Source organism: Xenopus laevis, chromosome 3S (assembly GCF_017654675.1).
Source record: "Xenopus laevis strain J_2021 chromosome 3S, Xenopus_laevis_v10.1, whole genome shotgun sequence".
Taxonomy (NCBI): domain Eukaryota; kingdom Metazoa; phylum Chordata; class Amphibia; order Anura; family Pipidae; genus Xenopus; species Xenopus laevis.
This window is the reverse complement of record NC_054376.1, coordinates 90,586,869-90,606,526: the sequence shown is the minus strand read 5'-3', so window position 1 is coordinate 90,606,526 and position 19,658 is coordinate 90,586,869. Positions and strand designations below refer to the sequence as shown.

Genomic DNA, 19,658 nt, shown 5'->3' with positions numbered 1-19,658 from the left:
CAATTTCAGACAATTTTTGGCCAAAATCTACTTGCCACCAAAATGTCTATAGGTTGACCTGTTTCACCAATATTTATTAAAATTCTATATGTATTGGAGCCTTATGGGGCCTAGGGTTGCCACCTTTCCATACGGCTGAGACTGGGCAGGGGCGGGGCTGTGACATCAATGGGTGGGGCCACAACATAGATGGGAGTGGCTGTGACAACAGGGGCAGGGCTATGACTCTGCGATTGGCCGATCATTGTATGAATCCTCATTGGGAAGACCGGGCAGGAAGTTTTGACCCGTGCAGCCCTTCAAAATACCGGGCTGTCCGGGTAAAAACTGGACAGGTGGCAACAGTAATGGGACCCCTATACCTCCTGGGCCCCCTCTATAGTTACAACCCTGTGATGGTCAAATCTGTCCCATTTTACTTCATGAAAAAATTTGCAAATCAGTGAAAAATTGAAAAAGGCGTATTTTCATATATTTTTTTTAGATTTTTTTTCACTGCACATATTGTGGTAGTTTTGGGGCTACTTTTAAAGTGACTCTTAACTAGTGTTGGGCAGGTTTTGTAACTGATTTTGAAAATGAGACCTGGCACCACATGAGTACTTTTCATGTAGTGATTATAAAGGCTTCCTTCACAGGCAATGGCTCGGCTATGATGAAAGACGGATCCTGCCCCAGGCATTCTACTATCATAATAATTGTTTCCCTTTCTTTTTTGTCATTGGAATAACAACTAAAAAAAGAATAAAACGTCCCAATGTGCTTTGGCATGGAAGAAGTTCCGGTTGCACTAACAATGTGTTCAGGGTGGTGGCAGGGGCGCTACCAACTAATCGCACACTCTCTCTCTCTCCATCACTTTCATTCCAAATCCAGTGCAGCAGGGATAATAACCCATCCTGCCACGGCAACGGAGAGAAAGATCTTTGATTGGCCCATCGAGTGTGTCGGCCACGAGAGATCCAAGTTGATTGGTTTGCTGAGCTATCAGTCATGGGAAGAAAGGGTCCGGCAGAACTGCGTAAGGAGGCGGCCGTGGTATTCTTTAGCTCCGCCCCTGTCCCACCCGCCGTGTATCCCAGGGTCTGGCTGCTGTGCGCAGTGCTGTGCTACGGCCGTAGAGAAGAACTTTGTACGCTGCCGGCTGATAAGGGACGAGTGATGGCCGATATGCCCCGGGCTAGGAATTTCCGCAGCCAGACTCGGCTCTGTCTGTAGCATTTGTTCGAGTTCTGTCCCGCGGAGCTGCCTTTGTGTGTTCCCTGCTGTTTGGAGAGGGGTAGAAGGAGGAGACTGCGAGAGCAATCGTACACCCACACTGGCCGCCGCACGACAAGCAACGTGAGCACTTAGACCCGGCCTGACACCGGCGGATACACCGCTGCTCCTACACTTACACTTGTACAAGCTGCCGGCCACACCTGTGCTCCTGTCCCTTTCCCAGGTCTCTTCCTGCGCTGCTGTTGCTGCTGCTCTGTCCGTTCATTCTGTGCTGCTGCTCAATTCCGGGCTGCTCCATTCATTCAACCTGCTGCCCTATTCTTTCCCCTCCACTGTAGGCAGCCTGAGGACTTTCCTTTCCTGTCCCCAGCAAGACTTCTCTGCTACCCTGCTCTGCCATTCACTGCTCTGCCATTCACTGCTCTGGTGACTGTAAAATAAAGCCAGTCTCCTTTGGAATTACTTCTGGCTTCCCTGTGCACCAGGGCTTCTTTCCTACCCCCACCTTCCTTTCCTTTGTTTCTGTCCATTGTTCTATATATATATATATATATATATATATATTTATACACACCTAGCAGTGGTCTGACATCTTTCTCTGTTTGACATTCGCACCCCCTTAGTTTTGTCTGTGGTGCACCCCTTCATTCTGCACCATTCCCCCAGACCCACTCTGGATGACATACCTATATTCTGGCTGCTGTGCCTTTTTGCCCCTAGGATGGCTCCTGTGCTAACCTCAAGCTTTGCTTTCTTGGAAACTTCAACAGATTGATGTCAGGAAAATAACCGCCTTAGGCAATTGCCTCCTCTACGCGGGCAGGATATACTCGTTTAGTTTCAGCTAGTTATAAATTGTGGCTGGAGATAAGTGAATCGTTGGGAAAATGTCAACTCCAAACAGGTTCAAGAAAGACAAAGAAATCATAGGAGAATATGAAAGCCAAGTAAAAGGTAAGGAACCAATTGCTGCTCATGGTTCTGATCATGCATGCCAAGCCTGTAGCATTCCTTGACTACATCTCCCAGCTGCCTGTGGCCATCAAGGAATGTTGGGAGCTGTAGGTCAACTGCAGAAGACAGTATGTCTAGTATTTACTTACCCTTCTGTACTTTAAGGATTACATTCTAGGCAACAGTGCAGTGTTTCTAGAAATTTGCAATTTTGTATATGGTATTATTTATTGATTAACCTGCTAAATAATTAGATATCACTTTTGCAACCCTTTCTTTGTTGATAGCAAATAAATCAAATAATTATGCAGTATTTGCTATTCAGATTGAAATGATTAAGCAACATATATTTTTCTGAATTGAAAGCCTTCGCTTCAAATTGTCTTTTAATGTGTGAATAATAAAGAAACATTTCTTTAATTTTTTGCTTTGGCTTTGTTCCAACCATTCCAAACATTTAATGGAGTGTGACATAGGCTCTTTGTTGGACTGGACTGAATGAATTACCTTCAAAAAAAGGCACTGACTATTTTTAGTTTCTGTTGCCACTTCAGAAATGATTGTACTTTAATGTGTGTTGTGTGTGTGTGTGGTCCAAGTGGAATGGAAATGGTAAGAAATACAGGTACATGAATAATAAGCATACTAAACACAGAAGGATTCATAAATGCAGAGTGGTCAAGAACTTCATGTATGGATTTGTGATCTCCAAAGTTGTGGGTTATCTTTATTGTCCTGAGATCTGAAATGACAAGCTGCAATAATTCATTATATGCGCTGGCATAGGTCAGCTGGTTCATGTCTGAGAAAGAGTAGCTCAGGGCTATGTTGGGTAAACTTATAAGGAGCATTCTATCAGATGAAAATGAGTGAATGTTGGCACAGATACCTAAACTCTATTTAAACCCAATGTTTTTTTCTTCCTCACCAAATATATGCATGCTATGTGAAAAGTTACCCCATTATTTAGATCAGTACAATGGTGGTGGGTTTTTTTCAATTCCTCTTTCAATTGTAATAGTATTTAATTAAACTAAAGTACCTCCTGGTGTTTGTGCCCAGACTATATTGAGTAACTTAAACTAACCATACACAGGGTGATGAAAGTGGATGACTTGGCCCCTGTGCTGTCTCGGGAGCTTATTGGCCTGTGCATGGGGGCCTCCCAAAAGGCAACAATACCAATATATCACCACGAAAATCCTGTTGGGCAAGAACTGTACTGGTGCATTGATGTGGTCCTTGCCCAACAGGGACCTACGTTTTAGCGTTGGCCCACTGGCCCCACATACTTGTTCTGCTGTTGAATAATAATATGAAGCAACCAGCAGGCCATACATGACCACATACAGTTGGGCAGTTTGGCTAATTTGGACCACACTGTTTTGATCATCTGGATATTTATGGGCCTCAGGGGTGAGACCATCCTGCCATAGATGCACAGATGAAATAGTTACATACAATTATCTATACTTATGTGGAGGCCTGCTGATCTGGACTATCAGCCCTTTAATACTGGCCACATATTTAATACACATCCTGCATGTCTAGTTAGCAAATAATATCGATTCATGAATGAACATTATCAGTTCAGGCTACAGCACACATCTAAATTAATTGCTAATTAGCCATGCAAGATGTGGATTCAATATGTGGCCGGTATTAAAGTGGTGACGTAGCAACCGTAATCTAGACTAATATCCATGTAATAAATTACAGTAGAACCTTTGTTTTATGTCTAACCCCAAACTGACACTGTTTTGTTGGTGTCCCATTCAGGCTAGCTGCATTTATTCTTTCCCGGATTTAATATTTTCCGGGAATGGTCATCTCGGAAACCCTAAAATTAGGGCTCTATTGTATATCCGTGTATTGTGGCCTGCAAGCATATGGCATGCTGTTTGTGGACAATGCAGTGGAGCTCTACTGTTCACGAGCTGAAGAGCTACTAGTAGTATCACACTCCACATTATTCTTACACAGAGTAATTGCTCATCACAGATTATCTAAAATGCTTTGGCATGAATGGTTAATTGGCCATACTGTCTAAAATACAGTTTTAGCCCACATTCACAGTATGCCTTTTGCATGTGTCACATGAATTATCTGATTCACTGAAGATTTTATTTTTTAATTCACTTGATAGTTTTGGACTTGGGATTAGTGATGGGCGAATCTGACCTATTTTGCTTCCCAGAAAGTTTGCGAAATGGCGAAAAATTTGCCAAATTTTTTTTGACGCACAACAATTTTTTCACCCATTTTCACCATTTATATGGTTTTGTCACTGTTTTACTGTATAAGGAATCCTACAAAGTGTGTGTTTGAGTACATAAACTTGCGGCAAGCACAGGCTTTCACCTGTGATTGCACCTGTGTCAAGTGTACATGGATGTAGCTGTGTCCTCCAAGTCGCTATGTGTCATAGACCCTGTATTTCATCACCAGACCATTGATTATTGGAATTTGTGTTGCATAAAGGTGCAGTACAGTTTCAGAAGGAACTTGCAGGATCTGTGTAATGAATATGTTCTGGTGGCACAGCAGCCATTCCTGCTAACAGTCAATTGATTTGTAATAATATAATGAATTAAAATAATGTAATGATTATATATATACACACACACACACCCTCAAGGTGTCAAACTCTCGCCAAGGGTGAACCACATACAAAATAAAAGTCACCAGCACTCCTTGAAAATACAAAAGTCCATTTGTATTGAAAAGGTTAAAAAAAAGCAGACAAAAATATATATGAAGTTTCGGGTCCTGTTGGATGCTGCTTGTAATCTTTTCAAATACATATGGACTTTTCTAAGGAATAAATTGGTGCTGTTAATGATAAAACAAGACTGGTTGAAGAGATTTGTAATGGAATGTATGGGATTGGTTGCTGTTTAATAATAGTGTTGCACATTTTTTAAAAAGTTTCCATCTTGGCTTTTGAAAAACCACAAACTGTATTTTTTACAGCATTTGGGGAAAAATAAATGAATAATCTTGGAGGAAATCTGGCAGAAGAACACAGGGTGGTCTTACTTTGTAGTTTTTTTTTCCCTTCAAAATAAGCTTTAACTAAATCGTAACTATCTTTTCTATTGAACCAAAATCGACACCCATAATTCTACCAGCTTTTGAAATCTTAGCGATGCCTTTAGGGTCAGGTCACATAGGGCGCTAATCACACGCGGAGGTTCGTTTTCCGAAGTCGTCCGAAGTTGCCTCATGAGGCGTTTTTTCATTTTAGCCGGCGCAGAGTCAGGGAAGGCGTTTGGGGAGATTGGTCATCGCAAGAATGAGGCGATTAGTCACCAGGCAACCAATTCTCCACAAAACGCCCTGTGTGGACTTACCCTTATGTAATGACAGATGAAGTCAATGAAAACTTTAGTTTCATTAATAAATAATTAGAAAGCTGGGAACACTTACAGCCCAGTGATTCATCGGTATCTCTCCAGTATCCTCTTGAATGTACATACAAAATACACCTTAGCCCACTTGATATAGGGCATTTCCTACAACACCAAGGATAAAAGGTTGGTGACCTCCATACCATAAGGAGAATAACCCAGATACCCCAAATGGGCAGATTTCATATCATCTTGTGATTAAAAACATATGGGGAAAAATAAGTCATTCAGTTATGCAAGTTTTCTAAAAACATTTGCCTTTTGGCTGTCAAAAAGCCAATAAACAATGAAGGTAGTGAGGGAATACTTTTTATATTGAAGTGTTTTAATTCACTCTGGTTAAAAGTCAAGGAAATATCATATAAGTCATATGAAATATCCTTACCTTGTGTCTCCGTTCAACAGACTTTACAATCTAAAACAAGACGGAGACACAAGGTAAGGATATTTCATATGACTTATATGATATTTCCTTGACTTTCCAACAAACATACAAATTAGAAGTGACTGATACAGAAGGTATAAGGACCCTATTTACCTTCTGTATCAGTCACTTCTAATTTGTATGTTTGTTGGTACATTTCAGTAACAATCTGGGTCTGCAGGTTGAGCTGTCAAAATCGGGACTGTCTCGCTCAAAACGGGACAGTTGGGAGGTATGCTATATTTTATAATGTATGAAAGATTTGATAAATCTGCTGAGTATGAGTTTAAATATGTGAGATAGGATCAGTTCTGATCAATGTTTCCACAGTGAATAATTACCAACAGCAACTCTTACAGGCATCATAGATTCCACAATGTCTGTTTGACAGTTGATCATTTCCAAACACCCTTTCACTGACCAGCTAAACAGATTTCAGTTGGTCAGTTTCATCACACTCTGCTGAACTTTCATCACAATTAATTTCATGGCAAACACAGGCAAGTGTTAACGGTCTACTTGAATATGGCCAATGCTGTCTGTCTGTGGGTTCCAAGCTTTAATAGAGCACAAAATGTTGAAAAGGCCATGTGTGGACAGGCGAACATTTTTGGGACGCCTTGTCAAATAAGGACCATACTAGAGGTTGAAGTTGCCTGCCTCCTATGGTTTTCTAATATATAATAAATATTCATGTAGCATTGGGTTCATGCATTTTGACATAATCCATACTGAAAGGATGAACAGCTAGCAAGAAATGCCCCTAACAAATCTGCATATGTTCAGATCATTTGAGATGTTGACATCAAGATTAGTAATAGCTTGGTAATATATTGGGTTAGTTGTAAGAAAAAATGTGCATCATAAAAGTCTTGGTTCACACTCAAAACTTGTTGGAGAAATGGTAAAGTAAATACAACTAGCCACACCAAAATGTCACACTTGTAGGAACTTTCAATATAGTTGAACTTGTGTGGATGCACAAAAGGTGCAAGGTGTTACAACTCCATTTATTTTTCTTTGACGTGTCCATGAATTTATAGGCACTTCCTGTGCAGTTCCAGCTGTGTGAAAGCACAGCAGCTGTGTTACTCCACTAAATATTGTCTGCTATATATTTCCATATAGGTGTCTTCCATTGGCTGACAGTCTGGATTGAATTTCTGTTAACGGGTTGGCTCACCTTAAAGTTAACTTTTGGTATGCTATAGAAAGGCCAAAACTAAGCAACTTTTCAATTGGTCTTCATTTTTTATTTTGTGTAGTATTTTTATAACTATTTGCCTTTTTCTTCTGACTCTTCCCAGCTTTCAAATGAGGGTCACTGACTCCATCTAAGAAAGAAGTGGTCTATATGGCTACATATTGTTATTGCTACTTTTTATTATTCATCATTTTATTCAGGCCCTCTCCTATTAATATTCCAGTCCCTTATTCAAATCAGGGCATGGTTGCTAGGCTGATTTGGACCCTAGCAACCAGATTGCCGAAATTTCAAACTGGAAAGCTGGTAAATAAAAAGCTATATAACTCAAAAAACACATATAATAAAAAAATAAAACCAATTGCAACTTGTTTCAGAATATCAATCTCTATGATTAATTTAATTTAAAGGTTAACAACCCCTTCACCCCTCGTCTGTGTTGCAAATAGTAGAACTCTTGATTAATAACCCTTGATTTTGGCATGAGTCCATTGTTATGAAACAAGAATATTAATTAAATATCTCAGGACTGTACAGAACAATAAGTGCAGATAATACGTCACCAATTAAACTATAAAGCTATCTTTAACTACAACATTGTGAAGCATGGATACATGTTTAAAATGATATTGATTTACATATTTCAGTGAAACGGTGTACCCAGTGTAACACAAGTTGAAGTTTACATTTCTGTTTTCTTATTCAGCACTTGCCTGAAACATTTGGCTGATATGATCCAGTTAAGTCAGTTTTTATATTTCTGCTAACATTTAGAGGCTTTTAGAATGGATTCGATTCTGGCAAATCTGCACGGAATGTTTGTTTATGTCATTAATATTTGTGTTTTACTCAACATGTTCTGCCAACAAGATACTGAAATACAATTACGCTGAAAGCAAATAAAACTCTGGTTTAACGAGTAGGGAATGAATAGCCTTTGAAATGATGACTCATTCAGGCTTAAAGAATGGTTTTGCCTCTCTGTTAAACATATGGCTAGTGGGCCTTCCTGCTTTGCCAGCTGGGAGAGGGGAGTTTCTTTTGGGGCAGGCTATGATTTCTGTATTAATGGCAAGAATAGAATTTCTAAGTACTTGTGGTATAAGGTATCAATTAAAACAATTAAAACCTGAATTAGGGCATTATTTCTACACGTTATGCAAGGGGTATCATGAGAATTCAAATAAGGATTCTTTGGCTTATAGATCAGTGCACACGGCAAATGAAGTGAACAGAAACACATTCTATTTAAGACTCTATACTTTTTTCCCTCTTTAAATATATTGTCATTATGCCATCTTTCTTTGGTTTTCCTATATTTGAAGGTTTTAATGGCTTAGTTGGACACCTAATCTTTTCAACTTTAATATCCCTCCTGTATTGTTATAATGCATTTACTGTTGCATACCCTTTTGACCAAGGGGCATCGTCTGACATCTTTGTGCCAATGATCAGCTAAAACCTGACAATATATTACTGCATAGGTAGAGCAGGAACTACCCCTATATTTGCTTAAAGCCTGAACAAACAAAAATCTAGGGGGGGTGGTGGAAGCACTCTTAAGGCTAATAAAATTTTTTTTTAAGTATAAGGGAAGTGCTACTTACAATGCACTTCCCTGGGCCCCTGTCTCATAAGTAATTCAATATAAATGCAAATGCATATGTTTACAAAACAGGGGTTTTTAGTTACAAAGTTATGATCATAAAGTTGAAAAGCCACCATACCACGTCAAGGTAAACAGGGCCCAGGGAAGTGCATTGTAAGTAGCACTTCCCTTATACTTAAATATATTTTGTATTCGCCTTAAGAGTGCTTCCACCCCCCCCCCTAGATTTTTGTAAAGCCTGAACTATTCATATGTCATAGGTGTTCCCACATCTAGTTAAAATCCAATGGCAAATTGAAGACAAGTGCATGGAGGTCCTTTAAAGTAGATTTTAAAGTCTGATTAGAATACCATTTAAGGTCAGGGTGACTTATAAACAGAGCCTGCACCGATGGAAAAAGGTAAATGATCCTATACTCAGCAATTTTAATGCCAACCAAATGTTTTTTAATGCCAGAGTGTAAATTTATATCTAACTATGCTACTTCTTCCAGAACTTAGCAAAAGTGCTTATATGGATCAGTGCCTATTTCATACAGCAAGAAATCCTAAAATAACTGTGTATATGTAATATATATGTGATATATCACCCTTGAGTAGCATACTACAATAAAACCTACCTCAGGTGCATGGTAAATTACAGTATAAATACTACAAAAAGACCATAAATGCAAATCTCTCTCTTTAGGGCACCCAGGTGTCAACAAGGTTAACAGTGTGCACCAAAGTGCTAGGAATTTGTCTAGTTCTGTACTGAAGCCTTTATGGTCTGTTTGTTAAGTCATTGAAGCTGTCTATTGAAATGTTCCCAGTTGTTGGTGCATTTTAGAGATGACCAAAATCCTCTTTCACAGAACAGGCTTTATTAAAGGGCCATTCACCTTGCCCTCTCCAATTGTCAACCATTTGTCTCAAAAGCAGGTGTTCTTTCTCTTTAAGATGCCTGCCTTACCCACTACACAACTCTAATTTTTATAAGGGGTACACATAGAGAGAGACACTTTTGATACTAATTCGTGGAGCGGAAGTGGCACCACCAAATAGACCCTGGGTTGTATAGGATGCTTCAAGACGGCCATAGACACAAAGATCCGATCGTACGAATCAACGTACGATCAGACTTTCCCATCTCCCGATCCTCCACTAACCATTCAGATCAAAGTCTTACCATTCCGATCAAATAAAGTAGTAAAAGAACAGATCAGGCAATGTTCTGCTTTCGTACGATAGTTATGTCTGACAAAGCTAGTGACAGTCTCCCACTGAAAATCGTACGATCGGTAATACATGCAGAGATATCGGCAGGCAACAGAAATGTTCTAACCTCTCCGATCGACCAAACGACTGATCTCGGCCAGACAAAAAATGTCGGGACTCTCCACACACTGTCCGAAAATTGTACAAATCCACAATTCGTATGATCGGATCGTTGCGTCTATGGCCAGCTTTAGACACTATGATATTCTGAGACAATTTGCAGTTGCTTTTTTTTCTTATTTGTGGTTTTTCAAGTTATATAGCTTTTTATTTAGAAATCTGGTTGGTAGGGTCCAAATTAACCGTGCACTGATTTGAATAAGAGACTGGAATATAAATAAGAGAGGACCTGAGTAGAAAGACAAGTAATCAAAAGTACCAATAACAATACATTTTTAGATTTACAGAGAATTTGTTTTTTTAAAATGGGGTCAGTGATTCCAATTTGAAAGCTGTAAAGAGTCCGAAGAAGGCGGCAAATATCTGAACGATCTAAAAAAAAAAAAAAAAAAGGCCAATTGAAAAGTTGCTTAGCAAAAATGTAACTTAAAGGCGAACCACCCTTTGAGACAGGAATATTTTTTTACCTTCAGAGATTTGGGATTAGTAGTTTTAGTACTGGGATTAGTAGTTTAGTAGTGTCTTCACCTGTACTTTTAACCGTTAAAGGCCTGCTAAGTACCATCATAAATAGCTATTCTGTGCCGCAGGCTTCTAAGAGTCACTACATTTCACAGTCTGATGAGCAGTTGACAGAATTAATGGAATATCACAGATGCACTTGATTTAGTTGTTAAGCCATTGCTTTTAGTCCGTGAATATTGAGCTGCCCTTGCAATCATGTGATAATGAGACGTTTCATTGCCAAACTGATACAGCCTCATGTGCCAGACTATATATCAGTCTACGTAGGTAGTGATGGAATAATGTGCGTACTTTAAAATGTCTGGTCTGTAAAAATAGACCAGCAGTGCTATACCGTTTTTTCATTTTTAGAAATACTGTTGAACAGTTGCTTCAGTTGCTCTTCTTCTTTCTTTTGTTTCTAGTTTATATTCTCTGGCTTTTTTATGTGAAATGAATTATAAATAGTCAACATAAGGTCATTTTGAGTATATATTATATATACCCATTTTACAACAATACCCAGATGATATTCTGTATGGAGTGAGGATCTTATCAGTAAAGCACTGACGGGATCAGACGGGATTTTTAGTCCTATCCAATCGAGATCTGGGGCCCCATACACGGGCCAATAAGCTGCCTACTCGGTCTGTCTGCAGCTTTTATCGACCCATGTATGGCCACCTTTAGATACGATTACCGTATATACTCGAGTATAAGCCGAGTTTTTCAGCCCCCAAAATATGCTGAAAAAATCTACCTCGGCTTATACTCGAGTCAAAGATCGGTGCGCTCCCTCCTTGGCCGCAACAGACCTTGTGCACCAACAAACAGGATCCGCCGTAACAGCAGACTCGAGAAGGATCGTTCCCACAAGGCACCCTAGGCTATGGCCCACCTGGTTTGAGAGTCCCAGTCCAATGGATCGGCTCCCCAGGATTTTCCTTCTTCCTTTGTTACCTTCAGGCCAGGCAGTAGCAGACTCGCCACTGCTGCTGCCTCTGGTTCCCAAGCCTAATGCCCACAGAAACTACTCTTGAGGTACCGGAAACTGGGGGGGGGAACGGAAGCGCCACCCACACTTGCGGCCTGAGTGCGACCGCTTTCTGCCAACTGCAGTTGTTCAGAATGGCGAAGAATTCGCTTCCCGGAAAGTAGATACAGTCGGACTGGGGCCTCACCCAGGAACATAAGCTTCTTCACGTCTTAATGTAATAGTAAAAGTATATCTAAGTAGAAGGATTTATGACCATTGTCGTTGGAATGTTTGTTGATACAGTCTTTAGACCCTCACTTATAAAGCCTAAAACAAAGCAAAGGACATCAACATTTGATTAACTTTTGCTATATTTAACTAAAGTGACTTTTCTGAATGGAAGAAATATTCCCCTCCAAAGTAACAATCTTTAAAGGAAAAGGAATTCTGTTGTACTGGCTGATGCCATCTTCCTCACCCAATGCCTTTTCTTTGACTCTGAATATTAAGATACTTCCTCTGAAAATGCCATCATATGCAGAAAAGGGGTTTTCCAGAAATTCTGATCAGTACACTGCTTGTAAGAGATTCTGCTTGGTGCATAACTGTTTAGTGTAACTAGAAATGTCTGATTTTAGTTGCAAAAGTGTGCAACTAAATCTGTTTTGTCTAGAAAGAGTCAACTTATGTACATCTCTAATAGCTCTTACAATTGAAAGGGATGGGATTGAGATTTTAACTGAAAGGATATTTCGGCCTACAATTTTCAGCAGCCTGAAATCAGCCTCCATATGAGGCAACAGCCCAAGATTTTGTCGGATGTTATTAAATCCGATCCTGCATGATGTAATGTAAATTCTGATTAGATAATATACTACTAATATTTAAGTTTTGATGCCGGTATGTCCAATACAGAGGCTTATCTTTTTAGACAGACTTATCTGAATTATGTTGGATGGCAAATCTTTATGTACATTACAGATTTGAATTTAATATAATTTACTTTTATTTTTAGACGAAAAGAAAGTCTCTCTTGTAGTTTAGCCCCGTGAATGATCTTCTCAATACTTTTGTTGAATGATATGCTGTCACCATAAAAACAAAGGATAATAATAACATCCTAGCATTGTCTATTGGTGAATTCTGGAAACTATAGAGCTGAAACTAATTGAATAGCAGAGAGTGAAACAATGTGCACTACATTATATAAAGAGACGGCTGATGTATTTCAAGAAATAGAGCAATCAGAACCCGCAAAACAAATTAATTTTATCTTTTTCCTTCTTATCTAGATTTTTTTAAATAAATAACCTGTGCATAAGAAAACAATGCAATTAAGCATTACTGTTTTTTGTACGATGTTGAAGAGGAAAGCTACGTTAGCATTCATCCTTGTCTCATTTCTCATACTGACTTTATAACCATAATTTCTTTGCCAGGTCCATATTTGAGTGAAGGTTACAACCAAATTACCTACTGATAGCACATCTACAACACCAAACGTCACATGGAAATGTGTAACCACTGCCATGTTTGCAATATAAGTTGTACACAGAGCTCAATGTAGGACAAGGAAGCAAGGTTGCTCACTTACCTTAAAATAGGTTGGAAAAAAAAATACTGAGCCTTTCTTACTGTGAAATTGGTTGGTTCTGCAGGAGAAAATGATGAGTCTGCTGATCTGTCATCTTCTTCTGCATGTCCGTTATACAAGGCTTTTCAATTGTAAAGGGATTCCAGAAGCCAAAAGCGAGGGTGTTTAAAACTAAGCAAACTATTCTAAAAGAATGTGTTTTGTTTCTAATGAAATCAAAGAAGGATTTTGTGAGATTAGGCGTTTACTCAAAAAAATAAGGCCTACTCATACATTTACAAACCCTTTTAATGTGCTGATGTAAGCATGATATAAAAGTGTCTTGCTGCAGGCATACATGGCCCAGTAATTAGGTTATGTTTACAAAGCTTTAGAAGCTATGCTTTAAGGTTTTCCCCTTGTTTTTGCTCTAGGCAATAGTTAGGTGCTTCAGTTTAACTTGAGCCCAGTAAATAGGACTTGAAATGTAATTGATGTACGTGTGCTGATTCTACCACCCCCACATCTGTTTCTCAGTGCTCATCATGAATTGAGAATCCTATTTTTGCTGCCATGTTGCTCATTAAGCAGGAGTTTCAGAATTTGCTTTAGGAACCTATACCAATTTTCTTTTTTATTGATATTACTAATCTAGTTGTACAAAAAAAAGTTATTTGGCATTTCTTTTATATAAAGATAAGACCTGCTTCTAATTATTTCCATTGGTGGGGAATGATCTGTCTCAGTTCCTGGTTCTCCCACTGACTTCAAAACTTGCAGGATTGAGGACTTTTTTGATCTTAAATTGCTCTTGTGTGTTTTCAGGTGGAAAACTCTCCCAACTGCACTTCCCCATGCAAAGCTGCCAGCAAAGATAAGGATACATGCGACCTTAGCTCTATAGTGAATGTGACTAGTTTATTTCCTGGTAGTCCTGGAAAAGACCTCACAACAAAACAGTCCTGGCTGGGCTTATAGCTAAAGAATGAAAATCAGGGCAGCAGTCTTACAAAAATCCTGGCAAGGCTAATTATCCTATATCTGAAAGACCCAGGTTACATTAACAATTTAAGTTGCAAATTTAAACCTAAAGATAATATGACATTGCTACACATTTTTGCATGTGGCACACTTTCGATTTTTTTTTTTAAATTAAATAAACTGCTAAAAAGCTGTGCAACCTGGGGGTTTTCCAGATAAGGATTCTCTCCATAGTTTAGATCTTCATACCTTAAAGCTGGCCATAGATGTAAAGATTTTTGAAAGATCTTTTCATTATCGTAGACCAAGCTCATCTTGAAACGATCATTTAAATGTATGATTTGTCCATCAACTAAAAAGACCATTTCAAGCAATGTTGTCTAGTAGAAGCCAGGAAACTGAGGGTAGCTGCCTGCTTGGCCGTGCAAACAGTTGGACAATAGATAGATTTCACTGTGACTGATGAAAATTTTCTAACCTGGCCGATCAATTTTCTGACCAATGTCGGACGAAAAATCGTTGGATGCACAATCGTTCGATTGCCACTAACCTCACGATAATTTGACAGATTGGTTGGATTGCACTAAAATCATTCGTTCATCAAAGAAAAATCTTTGCGTCTATGGGGGCCTTTAGTCTGCTAAAAAATATTTACACATTAATAGCTATGGAACCTGATTTCTCATAAAAAACTTTATTTCATTATTATTATAGTAAAAACATGTGCATACAACTGTCAGGAGTCTGTAGTTGCAGGTATTTTCACTTGCATTGGATGATAAAAGTGCCAAATTAGTTCACAGATCATCAGTGAAAAAATGACTGCTTGACCCTATTGTATCTAATTTATCTATTGAGCCATGCCTGTACTTAACAGGCCTATTGTTCTATGCCAGGGGTCAAGCCTGTAAAGACCTTTGCTCATTCAGCCCTGAAAGGGTATGAAAGACTCTGCAGGACTTATAGGTTTGTTCATACTTACCGCCCTCTTTCTGTGCATTATGTCATCAAAGAATTCCTCCCTAACAGATGGTCCCTGCACCATCATTTACCTTGACAACACAATTCCTTTAAGATATACAGAGTGATATGCTTTTTACATCAGTGTTAAACTGTCATTCCCTGGATATCATTCAAGCACAATGACTGATGGGTTGGTTTGATATAAATGCTAAGGGCAAAGTCTTGGCTTCTAACATTTTGGGATTAGTAATATGCCATTCTTAGGTACAAATATATATGCTGCCTGATAATTTTGTTGATCAAAGCTTTACAACTGACTTCATTCAGGTGGATCATGTTGACTGTACACAAGAAAAACAGTTTGTTCTAGTAAATGGAGCGATGCCAACGCACATCACTTTAATTACAAATGCACTTGAGCACTGTGTGATCTTGGCACTTGATATCCCCCTGCCAGCTAGCCTGACACAAGTGCTTATCACCTTTCTGAGCATGCAGTATATGTAGAATCCCTGCCCATATTATTATCTATAATTTATACAGCACTGACGCATTCTGTAGTCCTTCACAGAAAATATACATCATGCACGAGTCTCTGCCTCAGTGGAGCTTACGGTCTAAGGTTAATGACATGAGAAGTAAACACACAAAGAGTTTCTGGGAAAAAGTGGCTAAAGAACCTACACAGCCATGATGTGCAGTCTCCAACCATCCAGAAGTTGTTACAGCTACAGGACCCTTAAGCTGGTAGGACCCCATCATCCAGAAGGCTGCAAGTTGGAGATCTATTTTTTTTTGTCTGTTTGCTTTAGTGCCCAATTTTATAGAAATACATGTCTCTGCAAAGATTGCTACTTATTGCTCACTCAGTATTTTTAATGTGCTGGCAAGCAAACACATTTTATCCAAGTTGCTCAGCATAATGCCTGAATAAGAGAAAAATTATTGGTCTGCCTGTGATAAACTTAGGGAAAATGTGCCACATAAGGAAACTAGTTATGCTTGAATAATGATTATTAACTGCATTTTGCAATTTTAAAGAAAGCCTAAACATCTGTACCAAGAAATAGTCCTTCTGGCCCTGACCTCAGCATATTGGCTCAAACAGGTGTGGCACAGAATGTGGCAAAAGGAGGTGTTCATTGCTATATATATATATATGTCTGTGTGTGTGTGTATACATACATATACACAAACTACAAAATTTACCCCAGCACTCCAACATATAACCCCCTGGGAAAACCTGTTTTGCACAACTGAACTGTAACTCTAATGATAAAAAAGATACTTTTAGTTACTAAGTTTGTACAAATTATGCATAAGCTGACGCGCCCAATCAAGGCAGTGTCCATGTGTCAGTCCTATCTAAGTGAGAAAAAAGTATTATGGTATCTTTGGGGGGAGAAAGACCATACCTGCTTTTCTCTTTGTTTAGCATGATCTCTTCCAAAGACACCATTAAGCGGGGTTGGGAGAGCAGGCATTTAAGGAGAGTGCCACCTCCCCATAATATATAATTTAAATAAACAATAATACTTTTTTCTCACTTAGACACTTTGAGAAAGGCTGGTGTTCCAGCCGAAATGTTAGCGACACACGTGTGTGTGTATATATATAATGTGTGTGTATAATATAATATATATATGTGTATATATATATATATATATATATATATATATATATATATATATATATATATATATATATATATATATATAGTTACATGCACAACACAGTGCAGCCTAGTGTATGAGGCATAATCCTAAGGGTTATGTTTACTCTTGACACATTATTCTGCAGCATTCTGCAGCATTTGAGATGCACCAAAAATTTCCCTTGTTGCTTGTCATTGTGGGCAATAAAAAGCTTTTGTGTAGTGGTTAGGACTGCTGCCTTTCATCCAGTCAGTGCACTGTTTCTAACAGGTTTGTAATGTTGTCCCTGTGCTTGAATGGATTTTCTTTGGTTAGTCTGGTTTCTTTCATACTCCCGACAGACAGATTAATTGGCTCCAGATAAAAATTGACCAGAGTGTGTTCTACAGACCTAAAGGTGGCCATACACGGGCAGATAAAGCTGCCAATATCGGTCGTTTGGACCGATTTGACAGCTTATCTGCCCGTGTATGGGGGCTTCCGACGGGTCTTCCCGATCGATATCTGGCCACGATATCGATTGGGAAGGTTGGATTTTTACCCGACTGACCCGTCGGAGCCGCTTAGCGCATCGTAATTCGATCGTTCGGCCACATGGCCGAACGTTCGAATTACCCCCGATATAGCCATGCAGTTTAGTGGCATATCGGGGAAAGATCCGCTCGTTTGGCGATGTCGCCAAACGAGCGTATCTTTGAGTCTATGGCAACCTTAAGCCCTCTGTGCCACAGCCTGATTTGAATGATGAAATAAGTCTGTAGAGCACTGCAGAATATGCCAGTGCTATATAAATTAAGTTTAATGACAACAGTGCCGGGAATGATTCTCATCTAGGACAATTCAACTACAAGCCACAAAGGATGAACAAAAAAATACATTTAGAAATATAAAATTCCCATATCTAAAAAAAGGACTTGTGTTTGGCATTATTGCCCAAAACAACTGGGAGTGGCTACTCTAGCTGAGTGGGTTTAAACGAGTTTCCCCTAACTAATCACTAAGGTGTATCTTGCTAAATAGAAGTGAAAATAGAATTAAATGAAACTTGCTATGGTAGCATGTCCTATATTATATTCATGGAGCTGTTATGCTCAATGTCTGACTGTAATGTAAACCTCAGTACACTTAAATTACTGGAACAGTTCCTGGGGAAACACAAATGTCAGCCAATCCTTTATAACATCTAAATTGGCAAACTGCAACTCATAATTATCAATTACCATGGCATGTGAATAGTGGATTTTCTAGTGCTGTAGATTCAATCAGGTAGGGGCTAGAAGAGAAAGGTGATGGCAAAGCCTGTAATTGTAATTTGTACTGCCAAAGAAATCTCCCAAATATATATAATCATTTTGCTCAAATTAAGACATTACCAGGATGTTTGAAAAGCGAGTACAAGCAGAGGAGACAGTAGGTATATGATCCAACCTAAACTAGATTCTAACATTACATGTTCTAGGTCTGCTCTATCTGCAATGCAGACATTAGAGGAAAACATTTGAATTTCTAGGATGGCTGAGCCCCATAGTACTGTCGAGCGTAGCAACTATCACCAAGGTGACTGTGACTGTCAAGAAATATGCAGAGGATTGTGAAGCCAATAAGTTCTGCACCCGGATTTCTTGCCAAGCTAATTAACTGGACCAGGCACTTAAATCAGTACAAGTTATGTGTTTTTTTCCTTGCTATGTTTAGCATTTTTAGTTGTGCTTCATATTAAAATTCCTATGGTTATGGCTTGATTACTATCAGTTTTGACTGTTCACAATCCTCCTTGGCTTGTAAAAGTACAGGAGTGCTATTGGAGAAGAAAAGATCTGTTGCGGCTGTGTTAAAGCAAAAGTGTGGTAGCTTCAAATGGTCAAACAAAAGTTTTAAAGGACATCCCAGTGGTCAACTGGTAAATGAAGGCTGTTTGGAGATTTATGCCTTCTGCTCCGTGACTCTACAGATTTGGGGCTTTATGCACCCAAATCACCTTTCAGCAATGGTGAGCTGCTATAATTAAGTGATAATTTACTTTTCCTGTTACATAATCTTCACAACGGGCCCTGGGTTTCCACGCCCAGGTCATCTTTAATATTTGGGTAGGTTGCATACCTGACACTCATTTGTAGCAAACTTTATATAAGCATTTCCAAGTTTCTGCTTTTATTCGGCTTGAATGATTTGACTTTTACATATTATATAATTGTTTGGATTGTTATGCTAATACAAGGCAAAATACCATACCAGGGTAAATAACTCCATAACAGAAGGTTAAAGAGAAATAACATGCCATTAGCTGTCCGTATACTTATGAAACACAAAGGAATTGGCATCACTGGCCAGCTAACATATTAGGACTCATTTACAAATCCAAGTCCAAAGTGTTAATTTACGTTTTTATTTGTTTTTACATGCCAGTTACAATCCAATGTATTTTAAACAAAAGTTATAATGTAGCAAGTACACAATAGTGGTTCAGTTCCATATACATAGTCCATCACATATATTTTTGTATCGTTTATATTGCTGATAGGCATCATATAGTCCTACTTTTGTTGTTGGAACTATCCATTATGTTAATTGTGTGCTATGTAAATTATGGGGGGAAACCAGTAAAATGGGTTGGTGGGATCTAATGAGTAATTACCGAGGGGTCTGTCCCACAAATCACGTTGTTTCTGATTGGGCCGTTTCAAATTCTGCCCAAGGGAGCCACAGCAGCTCGTTATCATATTCCATGCCTTGCAAGTAAAGTGCAATTTTGGACTCGGCTTGCCATGCTTTTTACCCATAATGTAGAATCTTTCCAATAGATATAA

The 19,658-nt window shown here is 38.9% G+C and overlaps 1 protein-coding gene across 6 annotated transcripts in view; it reads left to right on the top strand.

The window, feature by feature from the left end:
- Nucleotides 1-1,012: 1,012 nt before the first annotated feature.
- Nucleotides 1,013-19,658, top strand: part of LOC108713165 (SLIT-ROBO Rho GTPase-activating protein 1) — a 96,100-nt gene continuing 77,454 nt past the window's right edge. The window contains exons 1-2 of one of the 6 annotated variants that reach the window (XM_018255997.2): nt 1,014-1,341; nt 1,992-2,175. In XM_018255997.2, the coding sequence (XP_018111486.1) occupies nt 2,109-2,175 (67 nt within the window). In that variant the 5' untranslated portion in view covers nt 1,014-1,341; nt 1,992-2,108. Of the gene's footprint in view, nt 2,176-19,658 lie in introns of all 6 variants that reach the window. The other 5 variants (XM_018255998.2, XM_018256002.2, XM_018256000.2 and 2 more) reach the window with 5 other exon arrangements.